This window comes from Vicugna pacos, chromosome 2 (assembly GCF_048564905.1).
Source record: "Vicugna pacos chromosome 2, VicPac4, whole genome shotgun sequence".
Taxonomy (NCBI): Eukaryota; Metazoa; Chordata; class Mammalia; order Artiodactyla; family Camelidae; genus Vicugna; species Vicugna pacos.
Window position 1 is genome coordinate 41,286,628 of NC_132988.1, and position 24,535 is coordinate 41,311,162.

The 24,535-nt window shown below is 35.8% G+C and overlaps 1 protein-coding gene across 11 annotated transcripts in view; it reads left to right on the top strand.

The window, feature by feature from the left end:
* CAMK2D (calcium/calmodulin dependent protein kinase II delta) overlaps nt 1–24,535 on the top strand; it is a 294,475-nt gene that overhangs the window by 146,311 nt on the left and 123,629 nt on the right. For 9 of the 11 annotated variants that reach the window (XM_072938444.1, XM_031691363.2, XM_006217352.4 and 6 more), the window contains one exon: nt 2,460–2,514. In XM_072938444.1, coding sequence (XP_072794545.1) covers nt 2,460–2,514 — 55 coding nt within the window. Of the gene's footprint in view, nt 1–1,542; nt 2,047–2,459; nt 2,515–24,535 lie in introns of those variants that run through there. The other 2 variants (XM_072938392.1, XM_072938400.1) reach the window with 2 other exon arrangements.

Sequence of the window (24,535 nt, forward strand, 5' to 3'; positions counted from 1 at the left end):
CTTGACTTACTCAAAAAATAACTTACTTCCAAATGATTATTTCCAAGGATTAATAAGATAGTGGTAATCATACTAAGAAAATTTTATCCCTGGTATAACCAGAAATTAGTATTGCTTCCTCACTTGGACCTGAAATTTCCACCTCTATTTAGCTCTTCAACTCTTTGATCTGAAAACCTGAGATCCCACCTCCATTTGCAGATTTTACCTTGACACAATAGAAGAAAGTGGCCACTTCTGATCACATTGTAATTTTTACTTTTCATTTAAACTTTGATAGCATGGAAATTCACCTTATTTTCACAGATTGTCTGAATTCTCTTAAGTAGCCATACCATTATTTGAACTCATTTAAACACAGATTGTGTGACAGCTGCTCATTTGGTATCTGTGAGATGGTGTCATTCAAGAAAGCCACTGAGTTATCATCCATGATCTAGCTTTCCTTCCTGTGCTGAACGACTGTGGGCAGAAAACTCATCACTGAGCCAAACTTTTGACGTTCTTTGGCAGCATAAGTTTAAACAGAGGTAGCAGGCAAATGAAACACATGAAATGTAAGAACACCGCCGTCTCCCTCTCTTCATCTTTAGTGTCACCCTTGAATTTATGGATGAAGCATGTGATCTCTGATATTGGCAAATTGAAGATTATTCTTCATACAGTTACAGTTATAGAAGAATTGTTTACACATCAATGGTTTTATTTCAGACGCATACAGGTATACTGAGCTTTGATGAAAATGTCTGTCCAAAAAGCTAGAAGAGTGCCTAACACTTAATGCTCAAAACCGACTTCATGAAAGGCCATCTACTATGTGCTGAAGCCCCTGTGAGGGATGCAAAGACTTATGAAATACAGTTTCTGTTTTGTAGCATTGATGAGAAAGAAATTCTGTGTACTGAAGAAAAGATAGGCATTAGAGCTAGCTAATTAAAAAAAATAAACTGAATTCAAGGGTGACACTATGAGAAACAAACAAGATGAGAAGGAAGCTGCCAGTGTGTTTGCATTCCATGAACTCAGGAGACAGAGGGGCTGAGACTGAGCTGCGCTCACCACATGCCCAGTTGTCACATTATGGGCCCCCCTTCTCATGTTAATGATACAGGAAATCCACATTTTACAGATGATAATCTACAGTTAAGAGTGAATCAAAAGCCTCACTTTCTCTACTTTGGAGAAATTTCTAGAGACGGTTTGAGAAAAAACTTTCATAGTGGGCCCAGGATGCTATCTGAAGGGGTTGGAATTGAATTGTAAAGAATGGACATTCTGTTAAGTCCATGAACTTGGGAATATCGTGGGTACTGCAAACTCCCCTTGTAGATTATTGCAGTGTGTGTGAGAATCTAAATGTTCTTTTGAATCCGCATTTTCAATATGGTGGTCATCACTGCATGGGGAACATACTAAGGACAGATCTTAGTAGAAATCATCATCCTTTTGTGGTGACTTCAAAAGCATTTGTGCCCTATGAGTTTGTTGCTTTTCTGCCCTCTGTTGCTCCCAGTGAAGGCCAAGCCACCCTAAACAATTGGATAAATTGAGTTTACCATCTATGGGGGTGAGTTGGGGGAGGCAGGGGACTTATGCAAAAATAAATAGCAGAAAAAAATGTAAGTTTTACGTGTGTAGTTATTTTATAGCAGACAATGAGTACTTGAAATTCAGAAGGGAGAAACATTGGTTTTGGCTAGTTATCACTGAATGTTGAGCTTACTGGAAAATTTAAAGTAGTATTAATATGAAGAACTAGTAGATTATTTTACTGAAAGTTCTAGCTGTATGTTTCTGGCTGATGACTTGGTAAATGGATTTTGGTGACTTGAGTTTAGAAGTAGCATAATATAAACTGTTTTGACTGCTTGCTCAGGGAGAGCTATGCAGAAATTCCCTAGAAAAAAGAGGGAGCAGAGGCAGGGAGACTGTTTACTAGACTCTTAAAGACCTGGACTATGATAATAGCAAAGGGAATGGCAAAGAAGAGACTCTCAGTGGAAGACTTGCTAGAACCTGGTAATTTTGGACATACAGCAATATATAGTAAGGCAGTTATTAACATTTCATTTTCATGTGGCAACATGCAAATTATTTTACTTTTATTGTCTTATTTAATCTTCTCAACCATTTTATAAAGTATAGGTCCTCTTATGATTACAAATTAATTACTTTGCTTACAATCACACAGTTAATAATTACCAAGACTAGAACCTAAACCTTGGGTCTGTCTGAACCCCAGCCCTGCTGTAAAGGATGCTGACTCATCAGAGGCTAAAATAGTGATGCTAACATTTTAATTTAGGAGACAGATGCCTATTAAAAGTCTGGCTTAATGTTGATCATTGGCATACATATAACACAAATTTTCTTCTTTTTTTTCCCTCTTTTCTTTCCTCTTTCTTTCTTTCTTTCTTTCTCCCTTTCTTTCTTTCTTTCTTTCTTTCTTTTTTTTTTAGTGCGACTTCATGACAGCATATCAGAAGAAGGCTTCCATTACTTGGTGTTTGATTTGTAAGTACAACACACTTTGTGTCTATTTTTGCTATCTATTTAAGACCATTTTGAATTAAACATGATTTTTCTTCGAGTTATATATAGTCCAAATTAATGACCCTATAATATTTAAAATGTTCTTCAAGTGACATTCAACTCTTAATTATTTTGAAAAGAGGTGACTACTCAGCACTGTTGGTTTAAAATTTAAGTTTATCTTCCTAAGTGAAACAGATATGAGTCTGTTTCCTTTGGGATTATTCACTATGATATCGTAAATCGTTCTCAGTTTTACCTTGGGGTACAAAAATGGCTGGCATAAGCATAATGAATTTTTTTTAAAGTATCTGTAACTTATTATCTTATAAAAAGCAGACTCAGGGATTATTGAGGCTGGTTAATTCAGGGTTTCAGCAACATCATCAAACTCCTGTCTTTTACCCCAGCTCATTGGCTTTGTTCTCAGACTGGCATGGTTCACATTATTAAATGTAGACATGGTAATTTAGAGTAGAAGATACTGTCTCATTTCTTTTTAGAATGAAAAATTTACTCCCATTTCATCTCATTGGCCAGGACTAGGTCACATGCTACCCCTTGCCAATCACTGGCAAGGAGAATGGGATTGCCAGGATTGACTTAGACTAACCTGGATTTATAAACCAAGGTTCTACAATAAGAATGAAGGGAAAACAATGCTCTTATGTTCAGTGCATGAGGCACGTGCATTAAACTGAGAAAAGGCAGACTAACAGTAGAAAAGGCACAACATTTTTAATATTTGTGTGCACATGAGTTTACAGGAAAGAAGTGAAACTGAAAGAAGCAGTTAGACTCAGGGTGTCAACTCTGTGTCCCAGATGGTGAGTATTGCTCTTCTCTCCCTGGTACATGGAGCAGACACCTTACTTACTCAAAGGGAAATTTATGTCTTGCTTTAGGCAGATTAAGGGGGGTTGGGTGGAGACTTCTTCCTGTATTTGTTGATTCTCAATTGCCTTTATCTCCAAATAATTCTTATGCCTAAGTGGCATGTTTGGGCGTGGCAGATTCTCATCCCCTTCAGCCCTAGAAGTGATTCAGGGTTAGATCAAATGTAAAAGGATACCATGCCACATTTCCACAGTCATCAAGTTTTTTAGTATCTAGTTTAAATTATATAGATTTCTATAAAAGTAAGATTTCCTTACTAAGTGGAGGGAATTATAAGAATCACATTGTTTAGAATAAAGTTCATTTTAAAAATGCATAATTTTTTTCTTCAGCACTTAATACTTGGTGCAGAACATACAATGAAAGCAGTTCATGTGAAAACAAAATAAGATTTTCTGTTGCAGTAGGTCATATCTGAAACGATGATATGTATTTGTGTTATTAATGTCTCTGAAACCAAAATGTAGAGACTTCTGAAGGTGGAAGTTTACACTTGAACCACAGTACTATGAAATATGTTGTGTCAGGCAATTGAATATCTACTTATATATTGAAGAGACCAGACTCTTTGCAATTATTCTTTAATGTTTAGAAGTATAGAGGAGAGTTAGCAGCAATTCTCTTCAAAATGCTTTTCCAGTAATGAGATCAATAAACAACTTAGACCTAATCCAACAAAGCACCCAGCATTAGAGACAATTGGAAAACAATGGTTGAAAGTATAGATTTGCAATGAGTAAAAAGAGATTATAACAAATATAAATAAATAATTCCTCTAAATTATCTAATTGTAGTGGCAATATTCTAGAAAGTGGAAAAGGAAGTAGCTTTAAAAAAAGCATATTTTAACCATAGTTAAGAAAAGTCTGGTCTTTTAAGATATCAATGAAATACTCATACAGAAAAATTGGAAGTCACTTAGCCAATCAGTTCCAAGATAAAATAACTACTTGAATTCCTAAAGAAGGAATGTTCTCTGTGTTTGTCCTTTTGATGATGGTTTTGGCAGTGTGGTACATGTGCATACTTCCTGTGGAATGTCAGCTATTCAGAAACTAACGGGAAGTTCTATTTTTATAGGTGTGTTGAGTCTTCTTCTAAAGGAATACTTTTCCCTTTCTAAAAAGCAAAACAGAAGGGGCCGTGAATTCTATGAGAAAAATAGTTTCTTCTTGCTATTTTTAATTTATATTTTTTATTCAAGTATCTCTCTACTGCCACCAACTACAAAGCATTAGTAGTCAATTTTGCAAATAGACTCAGGAATCAGTGGGAAAGCCCTGCATAAAAGCAAATATATTGTCACAGCATATATTGAACTGCCTGCTTTTTTAGAACCATCTTCCTCAAGATCTGTGCCTAGCAGGGTTTTCAGGCATACCTCAGCAACTCTGAGAGGCAAGAGATGTGGATTTATCTGAAATCTAAGGGAAGATAAGACAGTGAAGTAATGGAGCTGAAATTGTAGTCCGCAAAAGAGAGGCCTAAAGGCAGAGCTGTTGTCCTTAGGGAATTTCTGGGACTGATGGGGAATAAGGCCTTGACAAGGGCAGTCATCTGAATGTAACATGTATATTTCTGGAACTATACGTCACAAATATGTATTATGTGCGTGTCAGGTGAAAACAAGCAATGAGGTATAGAAATATCACTCTAAGTAAATGTGTAAGAGAATAACACTTGCGTTGAATTTTGGTAATTTCAACAGGGAACTAAAGTAGACAGATTAGATTAAGGTTTATTGGAAAGAGTGCTGACCCAGAATGAAAAGATTCAAGTTTCAGTCTCAAAGCTACCCAAGGCTAAATACTTAACATTATCCGTTTTGTAAGCCTTATTTTTCTTATAGAATGAGGCTGTGGGACCAAATGAAAAATGTGTTAGACATCTCTCAAGTTCTTTTCTAGTCTGTGAGGCCAGGATGTTGTTCTCATCAATTTGAGATTTTTGGTAGAATTATTAGGACTCCTGATGCCATTTTTAAATATTAGAAATTTTTTTATGATTCTAAACTATAGAGAAAATTGCCATTATTACATCTTTAAAAATAACACTTTTAGTAAAGACTCATCTTTGTATGTGAAGTATTTTTTTCTCTGTCTTAAAGTGTTTGTGTTTTTGTCCCCAGATAAGGAATGTTATTCATCAAATATAAGATAGGTGCCTACTGAAAGCAAGACACTTTGCCTAATGCTTTGGCATTGGGGGAAAGCAGTCTTTCTGGACGTTTTAAAATAAGTGCCCCATTTTGATAAATTCAAACAGGCATACTCTGAGAGAATCTGATGTGCTTCCCCCGCCCCAGTTTACCATTTTTGTACCAACCAGAAAGCCTGGTCAAGTTGCATGTTTTGTAATTACTGTTAGGAAAACATGTATATTTTTCATTTTTGCAAATTTGAAGTTATAATACTGAAAATACTTTTTCAGACTACACCCCTTGGACTGGGCAGCTGATAGTTTTATTGGTAATAATGGGACTAAAGAATAAGTCAGACACCACCCTTTTTCAAAGACTATAGTTGAGAAAGGGGATTAGGTGGCTTCAGAATGTCTGTGGTATAGGCCTAATGTGGTGAACACTGTAAGAGTTACCCAGGGGTTTGGGAGAGCAAGCCAACATTCATTTAGTTGCAGAGATCAGGACACCCAGTGGGAAGGACCGGACCGAAGCTGAGGCAGGCATAATTATGTCCTGAGGAATGTTTCTTCATTCACCAAATATACACTCAGTATGTACTTACTCTGTACCAGGGGCTGCAGATTGAAGGGAAGGTGAATGACCATTTTTGTCTTCAAAAGAATGAAAAGCAGTTTCCCACTTGTTATGTTATGACATTATTTCACCTACCAGAATGTTTGGTTATGTAACCAACAGGTCAGCAGCATTTACAAAATACACTCAGATATAACATAACAAGTTTCACAGTATCTGAAAGCATCTGATGTGTGCCCTAGTCACTTGGCCATCTTTATGGTAATTTGGTAAAATTCTTCTATTATGCTGATAATACTCTCTTTAATTTCACAAGGCAGACATATTCCAGTGACTGTTCAGTCTTTTAGAGGGTGGAAGTCTAGTTTGATTTTTCTGAATACCTTCTGCCTATTATTTGCAGCTAATTTTATCCTTCTTAAAACCTCAGAAGTGTAATATTTCCTTTGATTTATATCACTGTAACAGTGTATATAACAAACAGAGCAAAAATAATTTTACACTCAGATCAAAATGTGAAAGAACAGTATTGAAGACTATTTACTGTAGTAAAACAGTACTTGAGTACAAGTCTGTAGGCTAATCTCCTGTAAAGAGAGATAGAAAAAGTCAGTAATTACAGTAAAGGATGATTTGTGCCATAGTATTTTTGCTGTGTACACAGCTTGAAGAAAAGAGAAATTAGATTGGAGGCGGAGAACCCACTTAGAAGTTGGCTGCACTAACATCCAGGGAGAAGACAGTAAATCTCGGAAGTATATAAGATGTTCGTAGGAATAAAAAAAGTAAAAAGGTACAGTTGGCCCTCTATATCCTCATCTTTCACATTCACAATTTCAACCAAACATAGATCAAAAATATTTGAGAAAAATTCCAAAGTTCTAAAGAGCAAAACTTAAATTTACTGTAGCTGACAACTATTTACATAGCTTTTATGTTGTATTAGGTATTGTAAGTAATCTAGAGATGGTTTAAAGTATAAGGGAGGATGTGTGTAGGTCATTTATAAATACTGTACCATTTTATATAAGGGACTTTGGTATCTGCTGAGGATCCTAGGACCAGTCCCCAAAGAGTGCCAAGGGATGACTGTATAATCCCTCTGAAAATAGTTTTTAGAACAAAGTCGAGTCTACAACTATTGCTTTTAGTTAGCAACTTATATGCAGGAAACAGTCAATTTAGTTAAAATGGAGGATATTTTAAATAACAAAGAAATCCTGATGCTGTAAAGATACTGCATTTCTTATTTGTTTTTAAAAACAGAATTGTGTTTTTAAACACTTTGGCTATTGTGAAAGAGGAATTTAATGTCCATCATATTGGAAATCTGTAAATCTAGAACTGTAGAAGTTCACTGTTGGGAAAATACACGTTTCACAAGATTATCCTGAACAATTTCAGTGTCCTCTTTGTTGTCAAATTAATAAAATGGTAATGATTCTGTTACAGGCATACTGTTTTATTGCACTTTGCTTTATTGTGAGTCTCAGAGAGTGCATTTTTTACAAATTTAAAGTTTGTGGTAACCCTGCATCCGGCAAGTTTATCAGTGCCATTTTTTTCCAACAACATTTGCTCACTTCATATATCTGTATCACATTTGGTAATTCTCCCAATATTTCAAAACCCTCCACCAGAAAAAAAGATGATGTCTTGCTGAAGACTCAGGTAATGGTTAGCATTTTTTAGCAATAAGGTATTTTTTTAATTAAGGTGTGTACTTTTTTTAAGATCTAATGCTCTTGGACACTTAATAGAATATAGTATGGTCTAAAAACAACTGTTATGTGCACTGGGAAACCAAAAAATTCTTGTGACTTGCTTTATTGTAATACTCACTTTTATTGTGGTGGTCTGGAATTAAGCCTGCAGTATCTCCGAGGTATACCTGTATAATTTGAAAGAAAAAACCTTTTAAATGATCATGACACCCTGTACTTTTAATAGACAGGGATAGAGATACTCATATCCTTTTTATTATTTTCTGAATGAAAGGCAAAATTAACACTCAACTTTTCTCATGTATTATGGTGCTGCTCCAAGGTGCCAAACTCAACCCTTTGACCCACACATGTCATAGTTCTTTTATGTTAATAGACACTTTCAGTTTGTGTGGGATAAGATGTAACCTTGTCTCATAAGGTATAACTATGTCTCATGAATACTCTGTAGTTGACAGCCTACAGGAGGAAGGAGGCTGTTCAAGATGAGTACTATCTAATGGCTTCTTTAGAATATTGTCAGGGATAATTGTCTTAAATTCCAGAGGGCCTATTTCTGTTTCATTTATTTGTTCACTTTAGTCATTTTCATTCTTTAATATAAATTTGGATTGCTTGATATTTTGTCTATTCCCATATTTATCTTTATGAATTAGGAAAAATGGTTGTATAATTTAGGACTTCGGGAAACAGTTGTTGTTTTTTTTAATTTATACTTTTAATAAACTTCAGTTTTTTCAGAGCAGTTTTGAGTTTAGAGCAAAATTGAGCAGAAAGTTCTGAGGATTCCCATACTCCCCTCCCCAAAATGCACATCCTCACCACTGCTGACTCCCACACCGCAGTGATACACTTGTTGCAGTTGGTGGATTTGCATTGATGCTTCATTGTCACCCAGAGTTCATTAGTGTTTACTCTTGATATTATGCATTGACTGGGCTTTTGACAAGTATATAATGACATGTCTCCACCATTGTATTTCAAACAGAATAATTTCATTGTCTTAAAAATCCTTTGTGCTCCAGCTGTTCATCTCAACCTCCTCTTTAATCCCTGCAAATGACTAATCATTTTACTGTCGCTAGAGTTTTGCTTTTTCCAGAATGTCATAGTTGGAATAATACACTATGTGACCTTTTCAGATTGGCTTCTTCCCCTTAGCTGTTTACATTTATATTTTCTTCATATTTTTTCATGGCTTGATAGTTATATCTTTTTAGCACTGAATATTCAATTCTCTGTATGAACCACAGTTTGTTTATCCACTCACCTACTAAAGAACATCTTGGTTGCATCCAAATTTTGGCAATTGTGAATAAAGCTGCTGTGAACATCCATGTGTTTGTGTGGACTTAAGTTTTCAATTCCTTTGGGTAAATAAATACCAAGAAGCACAATTGCTAGATTGTATGGTAAGAGTGTGGTTAGTTTTATACGAAACTGCTAAACTGTCTTTTTAAAGTGGCTGTATCACTTTATATTACTATCACCAATGAATGAGAGTTCCTGTTGCTCCACATCCTGTCGACATTTAGTGTTGTCAGTGGTTTGGACTTTGGCCACTCTAATAGATGTGTAGTGGTATCTTGATTTAATTTGCAATTGTCTAATGATGTATGATGTGGAGCATCTTTTCATATGCTTCTTTGCCACCTGCATATCTTCTTTGGTGAGGTATTCCTTCTAATCCTTTGCCCACTTTGTAATCAGATTGTTTATTTTCTTATGGTTGAGTTTTAAGAATTCTTTGTACAGCTTAGATAACAGTCCTTTATCAAATGTCTTTGGAAGTATTTTTTCCCAGTCTGTAACCTGTCTTCTCATTCTCTTGACAGTGTCTTTTGCAGAGCAGAAGTTTTTACTTTAAATTAAGTTCACCTTATCAGTTCTTTTTTTCACAGGCCATGCCTTTGATGTATCTAAAAGTCATCCCCATGTAGAAGAGCATCTAGACATTCTCTTATGTTATCTTCCAGGAATTTTATAGTTTTGAGTTTTACATTTCGATCTTTGATTTTTTTTTTTTTTGGTTTGTTTTTGTTAATTGTATAGCACAGGGAACCATACTCTATATCCTGCAATAACCTGTAATGGAAAAGAATCTTAAAAATATACATATATGACTAAATCACCCTGCTACACACTCGAAACTATTGTAAATCAGCTATATTTCAACAAAAAAATAAGATCAGCAAACAAATGGGTATATATCCACATTGATTACACCCAGTAACACTCTGAGAACATGCAAAAAGCTGGAAAAGAATGTACAGAAATAAAATTAGTTCCCACTGTTGAAATTTGGAAGAGACACATTTAAAAAATTTCCTTTAATGTTCTAACGTGGTTTTACTATTTAAAAATATGACAGTGATATTTTATATTTATATTTATGTAATATTTATATAGTAATATTAGTAATGTATAACATTTAGTACCAAGTTCAAATTTTATTAAAATACATATTTCACATATTAAAAAGAGAAGATCTGCATCCCATACAGCTACTTACTCCATTTGAAAAGCCACTCCCAGAAGTATGATGTTAGGGTTAGTGTTAGGTAAACGCCACCAGAGAGCCACAGATAGTGGGAGAGTAGATGCTTGAAGGATGAGGCTTTCATGGAAAATTGAAAGTAGCAGGATGTGCTAATATGTAGGTCAGAGAATTGTAGACTGGGTAATCTGTTCATAATGCAAAAGCAGCAAAGGTAATAGGAAAATTAATATAAACATTAGGAAGAACTTCTGAGCTTTAGTAGTATTGTGTTGAGTTGTATATTCATGTTTTAAAATAAAAGCTTTTATCTGAAAACCTACGGTTTCTAACCCCTTGGAGAAACAGAAATGCTTATAGAGAGAAGGAAAGAATATTTACAGCAGAAGGCAGGAGGTGAAGCACCCTGTGGAATATAGAATATATGACTGAGAAGAAGAAACATGATTTATGTTAAACTTTTAAAGATGCATTGTGGGAAATTTGTGATTTGGGATGGAAAATTATGTGTAATAGCATTTTAATGAGTTTGAGTAGCATAAAAATTACATTTTACAATTAAAATGTCTTGTAAAGCTTTTTTAACTTGGAGTCCATGAATGGGTTTAGATTGATACACAACCCCCCTGAAAGTTTACAGCAAGTTTAAATATGTGCAAGTGAGCATTTCCAGGGGGAGAGAAATCTATGGTTTTTATCAAATATTCTTAGCTGTTGCAAAGCTAAATTTCGTATTCTACCATCCCCACTGATGTGTTACAGAAAAAGAGAAGAATAGATGGTAATTATAGATAGATAAAGCGATTATATATATGGAGGAGGGGAGAGAGAGACTATTGCATATAGTTTTAGTCTTGTTGACTCCTCCTAATGTGAGTCTTCTAAATACATTATTGTAAACTCTCAGTTGAAATGAAATTAGGTAATACAAACATTGAAAAGCCTGTAATTTATGGTCATTGAGGAGCATAGTATGTAGGATTATGATTCATTTTGAGTTAATTTTTGTGAAAGATGTAAAGTCTGTGTCTAGATTCTTTTTGTTTGTTTGGTTTTTGTTTTTTAATGTATGCCTATCCAGTTGTTCCAGCGTCATTTGCTGAAGAGTCTTTTCTCCATTATATTGCCTTTGCTCCTTTGTCCAAATTGATAGACTATATTGATATGGGTTCATGTCTGGGCTTTCTGTTTTGTACAATTAGTTTGTTTTTTCTTTCATTAATACCACATTTTCTTGATTACTTGAAATCAGGTAGTGTCAGTCCTTCAACTTTGTCTTTCTTGGTAAATGTTGTGTTGGCTACACTGGGTCTTTTGGCTCTCTATATAAACTTTAGAATCAGTTTGTTAATATTCACAAAATGACGTGCTAAGATTTTAAGTGGGATTATGTCGATCAAGTTGATAAGAACTGTCATCTTGGCATCCTTCTCATAGACAAGGATTATCTCTCCACTTATTTAGTTATTTTTTGAAATCTTTAATCAGATTTTTGTAGTTTTCCTCAACTAGGTCTTTGACATATTTTAGTAGACTTATACCAAGTGTTTCATTTTTAGGGAGTATAATGTAAATGGTAATGTAAGTGGTGAAGTGTTTTTAATTTGAATTTCACTTGGTCACTTCTGGCATATAGAAAAGCTGGACTTCTGTATTTTAACCTTACATCCTGTAATTGGTGATAATTGCTTATTAATTTCAGAAGTTTTGTTGTCAGTTCTTTAGAATTTTCTACATAGATAGTCATATCATCTGTGAACAAAGATCATTTTATTTCTTCCTTCCTAATTTGTATACCTTTTATTTCTTTTTCTTATTTTATTGCATTAACTAGGACTTTTAGTATGATGTTTGAAAGGGGTGATGAAAGGGGACATCTTTGCCTTGTTTCTGGTCTTAGTGGGAAAGCTTCACTATTTCTCACTATTCAATTTGATGTTAGCTTATGGTATTTTGTAGATGTTCTTTATGATGTTGGGAAGGCCACTTCTGTTCCTAGTTTGCTGAGAGTTATTATCATGAATAGGTATGGAATTTTGTCAGATGTTTTTTCTGCATCAACTGGTGTGATTTTTCTGTTTTTGCCTATTGATGTGATTGATGGATAACATTTATTGATTTTCAAATGTTAAACCAGCCTTGCATACCTGAAATATAAATTTATTTTGCTTGTGGTATATAAATTGTTGGATTCATTTTGCTAATGTTTTGTTAAGGATTTTTGTATCTATGTTCATGAGGGATATTGATTGGTATTTTTCCTTCTTGTAGTGCTTTTGTCTCATTTTAGTATTAGAGTAATGGTGACCTCATAGAATGTGTTGCAGTGTGTTCACTCTGCTTCTATCTTCTATGTGAAATTGTGAAGAATTGGTATCACTTCTTCCTTAAGTGTTTGGTATAATTTACCAGTGAATCCATCTGGGCCTGGTGCTTTCTGTTTTGGAAGGTTTTAATTATTGATTCAATTTCTTTAATAGATAGGCCTATTCAGATTGTTTATTTCTTCCTGTGTGATTTTAGCAGATTGTGTCTTTCAAGGAATTGGTTGATTTTATCTAGGTTATCAAATATGTGGGCATGGAGTTATTCACAGTGTTTCTTTATTGTCCTTTTAATGTTCATGGTATCTATAGTAATGTCTCTTCTTTCATTTCTGATATTAGTAATTTGTGTCTTCTCTCTTTTTCCTTAATTAAACTAGTTATAGGCTTATCCATTTTATTAATCTTTTCACCGAACTGGCTTTTTAGCTTTAGTTGATTTTCTCTATTAATTGCTTGTTTCCAATTTTTATTATTTCTTTTCTTCTACTTACTTTGAATTTAGTTGTTCCTCTTTTTCTTGTTTCCTAGTGGAAGTTTAGAATATTTATTTTATATCTTCCTTTCTAATATGCACATTCAGTGCACATATAAATTTCCTTCTATGTAGTGCATCCCACAAATTTTGACAAGTTGTATTTTTCATTTAATTCAAAATATTTTAAAATTTCTTTTGATTTCGTTCCTGATTCATGCTGTTTGTTCTCCTAGTATTTTGGATCTTTCAGTTTTCTTTTTGTTATTGTTCTAGTTTAATTTCATTGTATGATTTCTGATATTCTAAACTTGTTAAGGTGTGCTTTATGACCCAGAAGTTGGTCTATCTTGGTGAATGTTCCATATGAGCTGGGGAACAATGTGTTTTATACTATTGTTGGATGAAGTAGTCACTGATGTCAGTTATATCCAGTTGATTTATGGTGCTCATGAGTTCAACTATGTTGTTAATGATTTTCTGCCTGCTAGATCAGTCCATTTCTTATAGCAGGATTTTAAAGTCTCCAGCTACAATAGTAGATTCACATTATTTCTTTTTACAGTTCCACCAGTGTTTGTCTTACATATTTTGATGTTGTATTGTTAGGCACATATACATTAAGAATTGTTATATATGCTTGGAATATTGACCCTTTTGTCATTAAATAATGCCATCTTTTTCTCTGATAGTTTTCCTTGCCCTTAAGTCTGCTCTATTATTAATATAGCTACTTTCATTTTGTTTTCTTCAATTAGTGTTAGCATATTGTATTATTCTCCAATGTAGTCTTAATCTGTGTCTTTATAATTAAAGTGAATTTCTCTCTGACAATGTATAGTTGGATCTTGTTTTTTAATCCACTCTGTCTCTTTCAATTGGTGTATTTAGTTCATTGATGTTTAAAGAGTTATTGATATAGTTGGATTAACATCTATCATATTTGTTACTATCTTCTATTTGCTTCCATTGTTCTTTGTTACTGTTGTTGTCTTCCACACATTTTTATGGAAGTTTTCATTGTCATTTCCTCAAGCTCAAAGGTTCTTTCCTCTGCCATGTCCAGTCTACTCATGAGCACTCTGTGGCATTCTTCATTACTGTTACAGTGGTTTCTTTTTTATCCCAGAATTTCTTTTTGATTGTTTTTCAGAGTTTCCATCCCTCTACTTACATTACCCATCTGTTCTTGCATGTTTTCTGTTTTTTCCATTAATATCCTTAGCACATTAATCATAGCATATTAACCATAGTGTAAAATTCCTGGTCTGATAACTCTAACATCCTTGCCACATCTGATTCTGGCTGAGATGCTTGTTAAGTTTCTTTAAAGTGTGTTTTTGCCTTCTGGTACATCTTATAATTTTTTGTTGAAAGGTGGACATGATGTCTGAGTAAAAGTAACTGTGGTTAGTAAGCCTTTAGGAATGTATTGGTAAGGTGCTGGCAGAGGGGAAGTGCTTTACAGTCCTCTGAGTGGTCTCAGTCTTTTGCTGAGTCTCATTCCTTGCACTGTGAATTTCACCAGTGCTTCTCAGTTTTGCTTTGGTTTTTCTTCCCCCTTAGGAGGGACAGGATAGCTAGAGAAAGCTGGAGTTGGGTGTTTCTTTTCTTTAGCTTGTATTCCTCCAAGCCAGTTAGGCCCTGTTAATACCATAGCAGTTTAGGCTCTGGTAAAATCTCATTAATGCAGCCCTTGCTAAAAAGAACAGAATGCTCTGCCATTTTTCAAAATGATTACTTTTCTCTTCTCATTGCTGGAAACACAAGAGAATTTTTCTCTAATAAGTCCTGTGAGGACCTGATTGAGCTCCCTGAGGTAAACTTTGAGAAGTCTGGGGACCTCCCATGACTGGTTGCCCCTGGAGTTTTATGTTCCAGGCTTATCCACACTGAACCTCCAGCAGCTTGTCGGTTACAGTTCACACTTGCCTACCATAACACTAGTTCCTGCAGAGGTGTCTGTTCTAGGAAGTTGTGGTCTTCTGTATATGCCTGTCTGTCTCTCCAGTTTTGGGTCAGATCTATGAAGAATTGTTAATTTTTCAGTTTCTTTAGCTTTTTACTTGTTATTAGGACAGAGTGACACCACTTAAGCGCCTTACATGCCGGACCAGAAATCACAAGACCATATAATTTTTTTTAATCTTGAATTTTATAAAATTAATTAGAAATTCCAAAATTGTTTGGAATTGAAAAGGCAAGCAAGGCATAGTCATTCATTAGCTGGACTTCAAAAGTCAAGGCTAGAAATTAAAATTTTTAAAATGTATTTTTAAAATAATAGAGGTCTGAGTTATGTGTGTCTCATGTACTATAGGCTGCAAAGATTGATAAAGTACTGTAAGCATTTCTCAGAAAACAACTGAAACTATTCTTTCTTCATGGAAATTGTTGTGCAGACTCATTAGAGAGATTTATTGCCTCTTGCTCAACCAGATTCTGAAAGCCCAATTTTCTCAAAAAGTTAATTAAGTATAAAATCTTGGACGCTTATTAAAGTGCTCCCTCCTTCAGTAGATGCCTTTCAGCTCCTGGGTCAGATGGCTCTCCTTGGAAAAGGCTATCTTGGGTATTAATTGTCATTTTAGAGACAGTGTCTATGGACTGTCAGTGACATTCTGCTATGTAAGAGAATCTGGAAAAGTCACAGTTTAAAAGATGTTGGACTAAGTTTAGCAATCAGCTTCTTCAGGATATGATGATATTTTCTGCCACACTCTCATCAACTCCATCTGCCAGCCTGGACTTTGTAGGCAGGAAGCTCAAGTCCTACGTGATCCCTGCATACTTTTCACTTCTACTTGAGACCCCCAAACTTGACAGGTGCTGCTGTTGGTTTGCCTAGCTTTTCCCCAAGCTTTGGTACTTTAGACGTTCTCTATAAATAGATTTGCTATTATGATGCATTCATCCAATGACTAGAATACTGATTAGGTGCTAATTGTATGCCAAGCACTTTGCTAAATAGTAGAGATTAAAGTATGAATGAGACATAGTCCCTGCCCACTAGGAGCTTTCAGCCTAATCAGGAAGAGAGATAATAAACTATGGTGAGCCCTAAGATGGAGTGAGCTCGTGGGGAGGAATGGTGCCTAATGACCACAGGAGTGAGAGCATGGAGGGGGAGACTCTCTGCTGAGGTCTAGAGAATAAGGAAAATTTAGTCCGTCCTAGATTCCGTCTCCTTTCTGCAATGCCAGGACCAATAACATGTGCAAGGCCCACGGGAGAGAGAGACTGTAGACAGTTGTAACATTTGTACCTCAGTCTGGATGAGCCATTAAGGTTGAGGGGAGAAAGGGGGTATCGTGAAACTGTGGGACGGAAGAAGCAGGCAGGGGCCAGTTCTCAATGCCCCTTCCTCATTTATCACTCCTTGAACTAAAACCTGATTTTTAAAAAGGAGAATTAAGGGGAATGTTGTAATGAGATACTTGAGCAAAGTCATTCCAGGTACAAGTCTGGGAGCGTATTGGCATCCTAGTGTCAGATACTGGTTTCTGGATTGAAGCAGTGCAGTGGAAATGCAGAAACGTGGAAAGCTTTGAGAGTAATTTAAGAGGTAGAAGTAATAGATAGAATGATTAACTGAACCTGAAACTCTTTTGTTGATGTCTTCTGTTGAGTTAAACATTCCATTTCTAAAATAACTACAATAATCTGATGAGAGAAAAGAATAGTTTCTCTCTTTAATGTGTTGACTAGCTAATTGATAGCTATGTTAATTGAGAATAGTTAAAACAATGACATTTTGTTAAGACAGCAGACTCAGAAACAGTTACCAGTTCAGTGTTTTGAAATTCTAGCTATGTGAATAAAATAAGTAAAACATCCAAAAGTATGTGACTTTTGACAAACAAGCAGATTTTGAGGGGGTAAAAAACACCTCTTTGCTAACTACAGCAAGGATATAAACAGCACTAAAACATAATAGGCACTCAGTAAACATTTATTGGATAAATGACCTGAGTTCTTTGATATTTTAAATAAGTCTGAAAAAAAGTGAAAAGAATTATTGAGGCTATGTCAATTTCAAATGCATATATTCATTCTTGGTGTATATGTATATAACATACACTTCTGTTGTGTGATGTGTGCCAGTTCTGTGAGGGTATAGGGCAAAAATGTGAAAATTACTGATTTGCTAATTGGTTTGATTTAGAAAAGTTCAACTGAAATTTTTAAAATATTAAATATGGCCACTCATGATTTAGTGATAATTTTGTAGATAGTATTTGGCTGATAATATCATTTCAATATGAATTAATATTTAAACATTGTCTGTTTTATAATGCCTGTGTAATTGTCAGTCTTTCAGCCCACCTGCCTCCCTATCAAACCATCAATCTCTTTAGCCCTCCAGCCAGCCATTTATGTATTTCTGCTGTGTGTGTATTTTGTATGTGTTGGTGTGGCTATAAATTTGTTAAGATGTTGGCAGACAAGAATAATTGTTTCAAGGAAGATCTCTCTTTTGTTTAAAAAAATATATTAGAGAAGTCTGATTTACCATAAATGCTTTAGAATTTTTTGAATTCCAAATCAGTAACCTACAATCAGGACTTTTATTGAATCCTCAGAGAAAAGCTTTCAGTGTAGAATTTTGAAGAAAGTTATAATTCATGGTCTTGATCATTTTTCTCCTTTGCTACTGTAGTGATAGGTATGGTATGTTTTTGGAAAGTTTTATATATAGATTTACTACCTTGAATCATGATTTTTTTTTATCAACTTTCGCTGTAATTTCTCATATATCTTGCTAAAAGGGAGGATAGGGAATCAGATCTTAACAATTTTTTTTAAAGGGAGAACTATCATTCCCTTTCAAGAACAAACTGTTTTTATCCATACTTAATATTTTTATATTAAGTATGGATATGGGCTTAATGTTGCCCTTGGTAAGAAATGAAACCAATTCACTACCAAGTTAACCTGTCTGTCTTCTCTATCGGGAATGTCTCTACTTATGTGTCTTTATTTCCCAGTGTTTTGCTCAGTTTCTGGAACTAGAAGGTATTCAATAAATGTTTGTTGAGCTAAACTGAACCCTCCAGATCCTGAATTCATTTATTCAACCACTTATTTATTCAACAAATACGTTTAGTGTTTATTACATAGTTGATACAGTGCTGGTCCCTGGGGCCCACAATGAGTTAGGTTTTATCTTCTCTTCAAGGCACTTGAAGTTTTTTTAGTTATTCATGAGACAACATGCATATATGCAAAATACCATAGAGGTAATTCAGATTTACTATACAGATAATTTTCTTTGATCCTTCTAGGTCGTTTTTTGCTAGATCTTCCTCATCTCCTAGACAATCCAAAATTTGTTCCTCTGGCACCTCTATTTTCTGTTGATATTTATTTCCTGAGTATCTCATCCGCTATAATGGCTTTAAATCCCACCTGTAAACTAAAGACAGCCAAATTGATCACTGCAGCTCAGACCTCTACCTGAATTCCTGTTGCCTCCTCACCATCTCTACTTGGATGTCTCACTGGCATTTCAAATTTAAAATGTCTGAAACTGACCTCATTTCTCCTCGGCCAAACTTGCTCCTGCCAGTTAGTGACAACTCTACCTTTGCAGTTTCCCAGGCCCCAACATTTTAGTAATTACTAACTTTCTCTCTTTCTTCCTTTCTTTTTTGCATACTATATCTAATTCATCAACAGCAACTCCTGTTAATTTTAAAATATATCTGGAATTCAGTAATTCATCACCATGTCCACAGCACTGCCTTGGCCCAAGCCACTGTCATCTCTTGCCTGGATCACTGTAATAGCATCGTAACTAGTTGTTCCCTGCTTCTGCCCTGGCCTTCCTGCATCTATTCTCAACACAGCAGCCAAAGGCTACTCTGCTCAGAGCCTCCGTTGTCTCATGATTACCCTTCTCCTCCTGCCCAATCAGCTCCAGCCACACTGCCTCCCTCATAGTCTGGAACAAGCTAGACATTTCCACTTCCTGTTCCCTTGGCCCTGAGTGTTCATCTGCCAGCAACCTGCCTAGCTTAACTCTCCCCAGCTGCAGGGTTTGGTTCATAGTTCTTCCCTGTGTCCCTAAAAGCTGCCCTTCACCAACTCTTCCCAACTCCTTCTTGGCCTTTTTCCCCCCCTTTCCCTGACACTTATCACCACCTAACCTATCATAAATTAAATTTCATCTATCTGGTCAATTATCTGTATTGCCCACTAGAACGTTCCATGAATACAGGAACTTTTTTTTCACTTTTTTATCCCCAGTGCCTAGAATAGTGCTAGCACACAGTAGGCATTCACTAAATATTTTTGCATAAGAGCCTATGAGGAAGCTTCTGGAAAGAATACAAACTTGTTTTCTATAGAGTTCAAAGAGTTTGAAGTGACTATTATAGGTCTCCTTTTATTTACTTGCTACTTCGGGTCCATGTGGTGCCATGGTGCCAGCTCTTTGAAGGTCCTGTTGCCTAAATACTAGATAATTAGCATGTTCAGAATCATAGAAATGGATTTTTAACCAAAGCTAAAACTGGAGATTTTGTTTTGCCAGATACCTACTTTGGAGCAAAATGTGACACATGTGAACAGACACTTTAAGAAATGTGAAGTAACTAAGCCTGTATCCTTAAAATGATGTCATTTTCTCAGGCATGATATTATGATGTACTTAAATTCAAATACTGACTTTTCTTGATTGTTATGATGCTTAATTGATTGATATTTACCGTCTACCTTGACTTTTTCTTAGGAACATTTTGGGAACTTATTTTTAGCTAGCGAGCAAAGTAGGAGATTCAATTACCTGATGCTGATGACTGCAATTATTTAGGCAGTTGAAGTCATTCCTATCATTTTCTTTCTCAAATCCACAAGGTGCCAAGACTGAAACATGCAATGTATACATGGCCTGATGTATTTCTTTAATGGTCACATTCTTCATTGGGGCCTGAGGGAAGAAAGCCGCTTTTGTTTGCTTTTTAATCTCTTTTTTTGGAATTTGAAAACTATTCAACCCTTTCCAGAAACGTTGACCCAACTGGGGCATTTTCATGGGCAGTAAGAAATCCTTCCTGCCTGTTCTTACTTGAACAAAGAGACCACTGATCTGGATGAACGACATCATCAGCATTTGGTTTCTTGTCCTAGAATGAATGTCCTAGGGAGTGACAATATGGACCTTTTCTAAGGGCATGCCTAACTGACAGTCATAAAACCCGAAACACTTGGGGACTATGAATAGAAGTGCAGTGATGAATGGATAAGGCATAGTGCCTCAGGACTTGGAATATTTAGACCCTTGAAATTTATGCCTGAAGTTTGGAAAAACTTTATAAGTGATAGTTGCTGATATTCTAGAGAAGGAAGAACATTTCCCTTAAGCACTCAGGCTTACAGCTTTTTGTCTGTTAACTATTTCTCTCGTTGGCCATCTCAACGTGGAAATTCTTTTTGGGTCATGTAATCTCTTTACCTAAAGAAAACAGTAAAGGATTAAAAAGAATCACACTTTTCCTTTTGAGAGTTGCAGTAGAAAGAGAGTTTTAGAGACTTGTGATGTTAACTTGGTCTCTGCTGATTTGAAGCATGAATATTTATATGAAACCGAGTTAGTTAGCATGTAACTAAAACCCAAGAATCAAAAGATACATAGTCAAATGAGAATTGCTTAGATCAGTTTTATTGAACTATCCTTATCAACACATTATATTATTGGAAAATCATTTGGGTTTTATAAAGGAATATCTGACTTTAATCGAAGCTAACATTTGCTAAGTACTACAAACTCCCCTTCCCAAATTATGACAAGCATATTATTACATGTCTCATTTTTTTTTTTCTGCACAGTAACTCTGTGAGGTATACAGTTTTATTTACTTCCTCTTTACAGGTGAGGAATTTGGAGCAGGAGAGGTTAATTGCTTTATCCAAGGTCACAGAGTAAATGGCCATGCTGGGACTTAAACTTTGATTTTCTTGACACTGAAGACAGTGCTACGAACCAATGTGAAATATTGCTATTAACAAAATTTAAATGGTGGCGTATCATGTACTCACATTTGGTTTTGAATAATTTGTTTTTATCTTCTCCCTCTTCTACCTGAATGTTAACGTGGGACTTTTTGAAGTCTGTTATTTTTCACTCAAACTCGGTCTGCCTTTTGCACCCCTCCCCCACACCACGGACTTACTCTTTTTACGCTTGCCCTGAGCATGAAGATGACAGAATATCAGTTTCATCCCATCCTTAGTATAACTAGCAAGTGTCATGGAAAAGAGGCTTTTCTGTAAGCTTCTGGGTGTTACAGACCCTCAATCAGTAGTATTGGAAATGGTTCATTTGTGGAATACAGAGGTAAAGCCTTAGGTTTATGAAAGTTGGGCCTAATTTGAAGTAAATCCAAATGAGCATATTCAGAAGATGTTTGGTTAAAGGTAACTGAGCTGAGCCTCACACCCTAGGGTTATTTTGTTAAGAGAAGTAGGAACAATGCCTTGGGAGCTAGAAACACCCGTAACATAGAATTGGGGGAAATTTCACTGGAAAGTGGTGATGTTGCCAGTGATTAGGTTCTTGTACCATCACAGAAAGAATTCAGAGATAAGACACAGAGGTTAAGAAAGAGTGGGGATTTATTATGGGATAGGTAGAACACTCTCAAGGGGAGAGACGGCAGGCTCAGGTGAGCAGCTCCCCTGAGTTTCTTTGGCAAGTTGGTTATACAGAGTGTAAAACTGAATGGATGGAATGTTCACTGGGGAGGGAAGGGTTTGGGATTGTATTCCCTGATTTTCATCCCAACTCCACCTTCCTGAGGGGAGGAGGGATTTTTGTCCTTATTTAGTCTGGATCGGAAGTGTCATGGAGTCAATGCATGGTGGGTACTTCTAATCTGCAAGGCTAATTTTATTGAAATGAGGGCATAATGAGCAAAAGGTTACATTGGGACACTGGAGAGTCCTGCCTTTTCCCACCTTTCTTAGTTGGCCTCCAGGCCACTTGTCAACCCACAGTGTGTGACCATTTATCAGCCCAAAGGTTCCTGCTTTTCTTTCTCTGCCCAGGGTCCCCTGTTGTTTACATGGTATATGGTTTCCTGAATTTGGTCCATGCCCCTCCTTTTTCTGCCTATTCCTGCTGTTTGACTTGCATCCCCCTTTGTCTGCTCATTCTAGCTGTCTGCCTGCTCTAACAGTGACAGTAATATGTAAAAGTAAATCTAGTTTCAAATGTGGCTCAAAAGTGGCCCATGTTCAGTTGGTCCTCTGTGCTTTTTTCTGGTTTTTTATCAGGCACATTTTCTCAGAATGGTGACCCCTAGATATTTCTTACAGTAATGTGTTATTGTAAGGAAAGCCTCTTTTTCCATTTAATTCCAGCAGTTGTACTAAAATTGAGTTGTGTTGTCTATCCCTGAACCAGTTATTCTAAGGAAATAACACAGTAGCCTTTGGAGCTGAAAAAGGATGATGGCCAAGACAGTTTACTAAAATAAAAAAGGAGTACAGTTAACAAAGGAGAAATAAATGCAAGTAGGCAAAACAACAAACAAAAAACCAAAAAACCCCCAGAGATCTATAATAGGGAGATAAAGAGAGGAGGTGGAGAAGAATTAAGCCAAAGGGAAAAATGCTTTTGGAGAAGAAACCAGTAGTCTGGGAGACAGAAGCAAGGATTCCGCATGCTAGTTAACATTCTCTTCTTAAACACAATGATTTAATTTAATACTGGAGGCCAAGTTTAAAAGTTCTCTTTGCAGAACAGGAACTAAATATTTTAAAATTGCTTTTAGTTTTAAGCATTAAAGTGTATATGCTAAATTACACTGGGCATTTTAAATCTTGCATATTTAGTTCAGTCATTATCAAATTAAACTCAGATGACTTTATGGACTTCAGCTTAAAAAGTTTTCCTCTCATGGCTTTCTGATTCAAAATGTCAAAAAAATAAATATGTATAAAATAAGAAAACAGTTTATTAAATCAAGTGATCAATCAATCAATCAGTACCTGTGAATTATCCAGTGTATGCTCTATATAGTTAATCATATACAAAGAGAATCCATATATGTGTGTATATATGTATATGTGTATGCATCTATACATGTGTACATATAGTCGTATACATGTATGCTTGTGTGTGCATATGTGCACACAAGGCTGGGGAGGGACACCCAGTGAGACTTAGAAAAGAATCACTTTAGAGGTTCAACTTCAAGCCTGAAATTTCCTTTGTTGATTATACCCGAATGTAATCTTTTTGTTAATTTTAAAATTTATTACACAGTTTCTGAGTTTGAAATTCAAGCAGCACCTGGTCTTATTTTAATCTATAGATAATTTAACCAACAAATATGTCAAATTTCTAACTTATTATTTCCTCTCCTTGAATGAAAAAATGGTGGAGGCTATTAACTAAGGACTTGAAAACATCATGTTCAACCAAGTCACTGTTGTAAGCTCTGAAGTCCCTAGTTATGTCTGGTCCATAGTGAGATGATGAGAAGAGACAGTAGGCCAGTAGGGTACCCAGATAAAGAGCTGTAGAGAGTGATGCTGCCTCTGGTTCCAGCCTCTGCAGGGGTCTGTGAGTGGTGAATAAGGCCATCACTGGTTTTAATGGCTCATTAGGCAAAAATGGATAAAAACATAGAGGATTTTTTTTTTTAAGATTAAAGATGGGAATCATGAATACTTTTTGAATTTGTTGCCCAGCAACGATTCTGTTCTTTTTTTGGTAAGCACCACAATTTAACTGTGGGACCAACCCTTCCCCATTATATAGTCGTCCCTCAGTGTCCACGGTGGGTTGGTTCTAGGACCACCTTTGAATACCACAATCCAAGGATGCTGAAGTCCCTTTATATAAAATGGGACAGTATTTACATATAACCTATGCCCATTCTTATGTATATCATAAATCATCTCTAGAGTGATTATAATACCTAATACAATGTAAATGCTATGTAAATAGTTGTAAATATAATGTAAATGCTATGTAAATATTTGCCAGTGAGCAGCAAATTCAAGTTTTGCTTTCTGGAGCTTTTTTTTCCTGAATATTTTTTACTCTTCATTGGTTGAATTTGCAGATGCGAGATCTGTGGACACAGAGGGTCAACTGTATGTAGCCTGGTGGGTCTATTCTAGAAGGTGTCTTGTCCTCCTTTATTTAAGGTGTGGGCACATGACCTGAGCTGGGGCTGTCAGGTGCTCCCCCTTCTCTGGAATTTGAAATCTGAGCCAGGTAATTAAAAGACTAAAAATTGTAGGAGTGGATTCATGGGGAGATGCCTAGAAGACACCCTGCAGTTCCTGTGGCCTGGAAACAGGAAGCCTTCCTGATTCTTGACTCCTGACTTCGTTCTGAAACCCACTTGTTTAGAT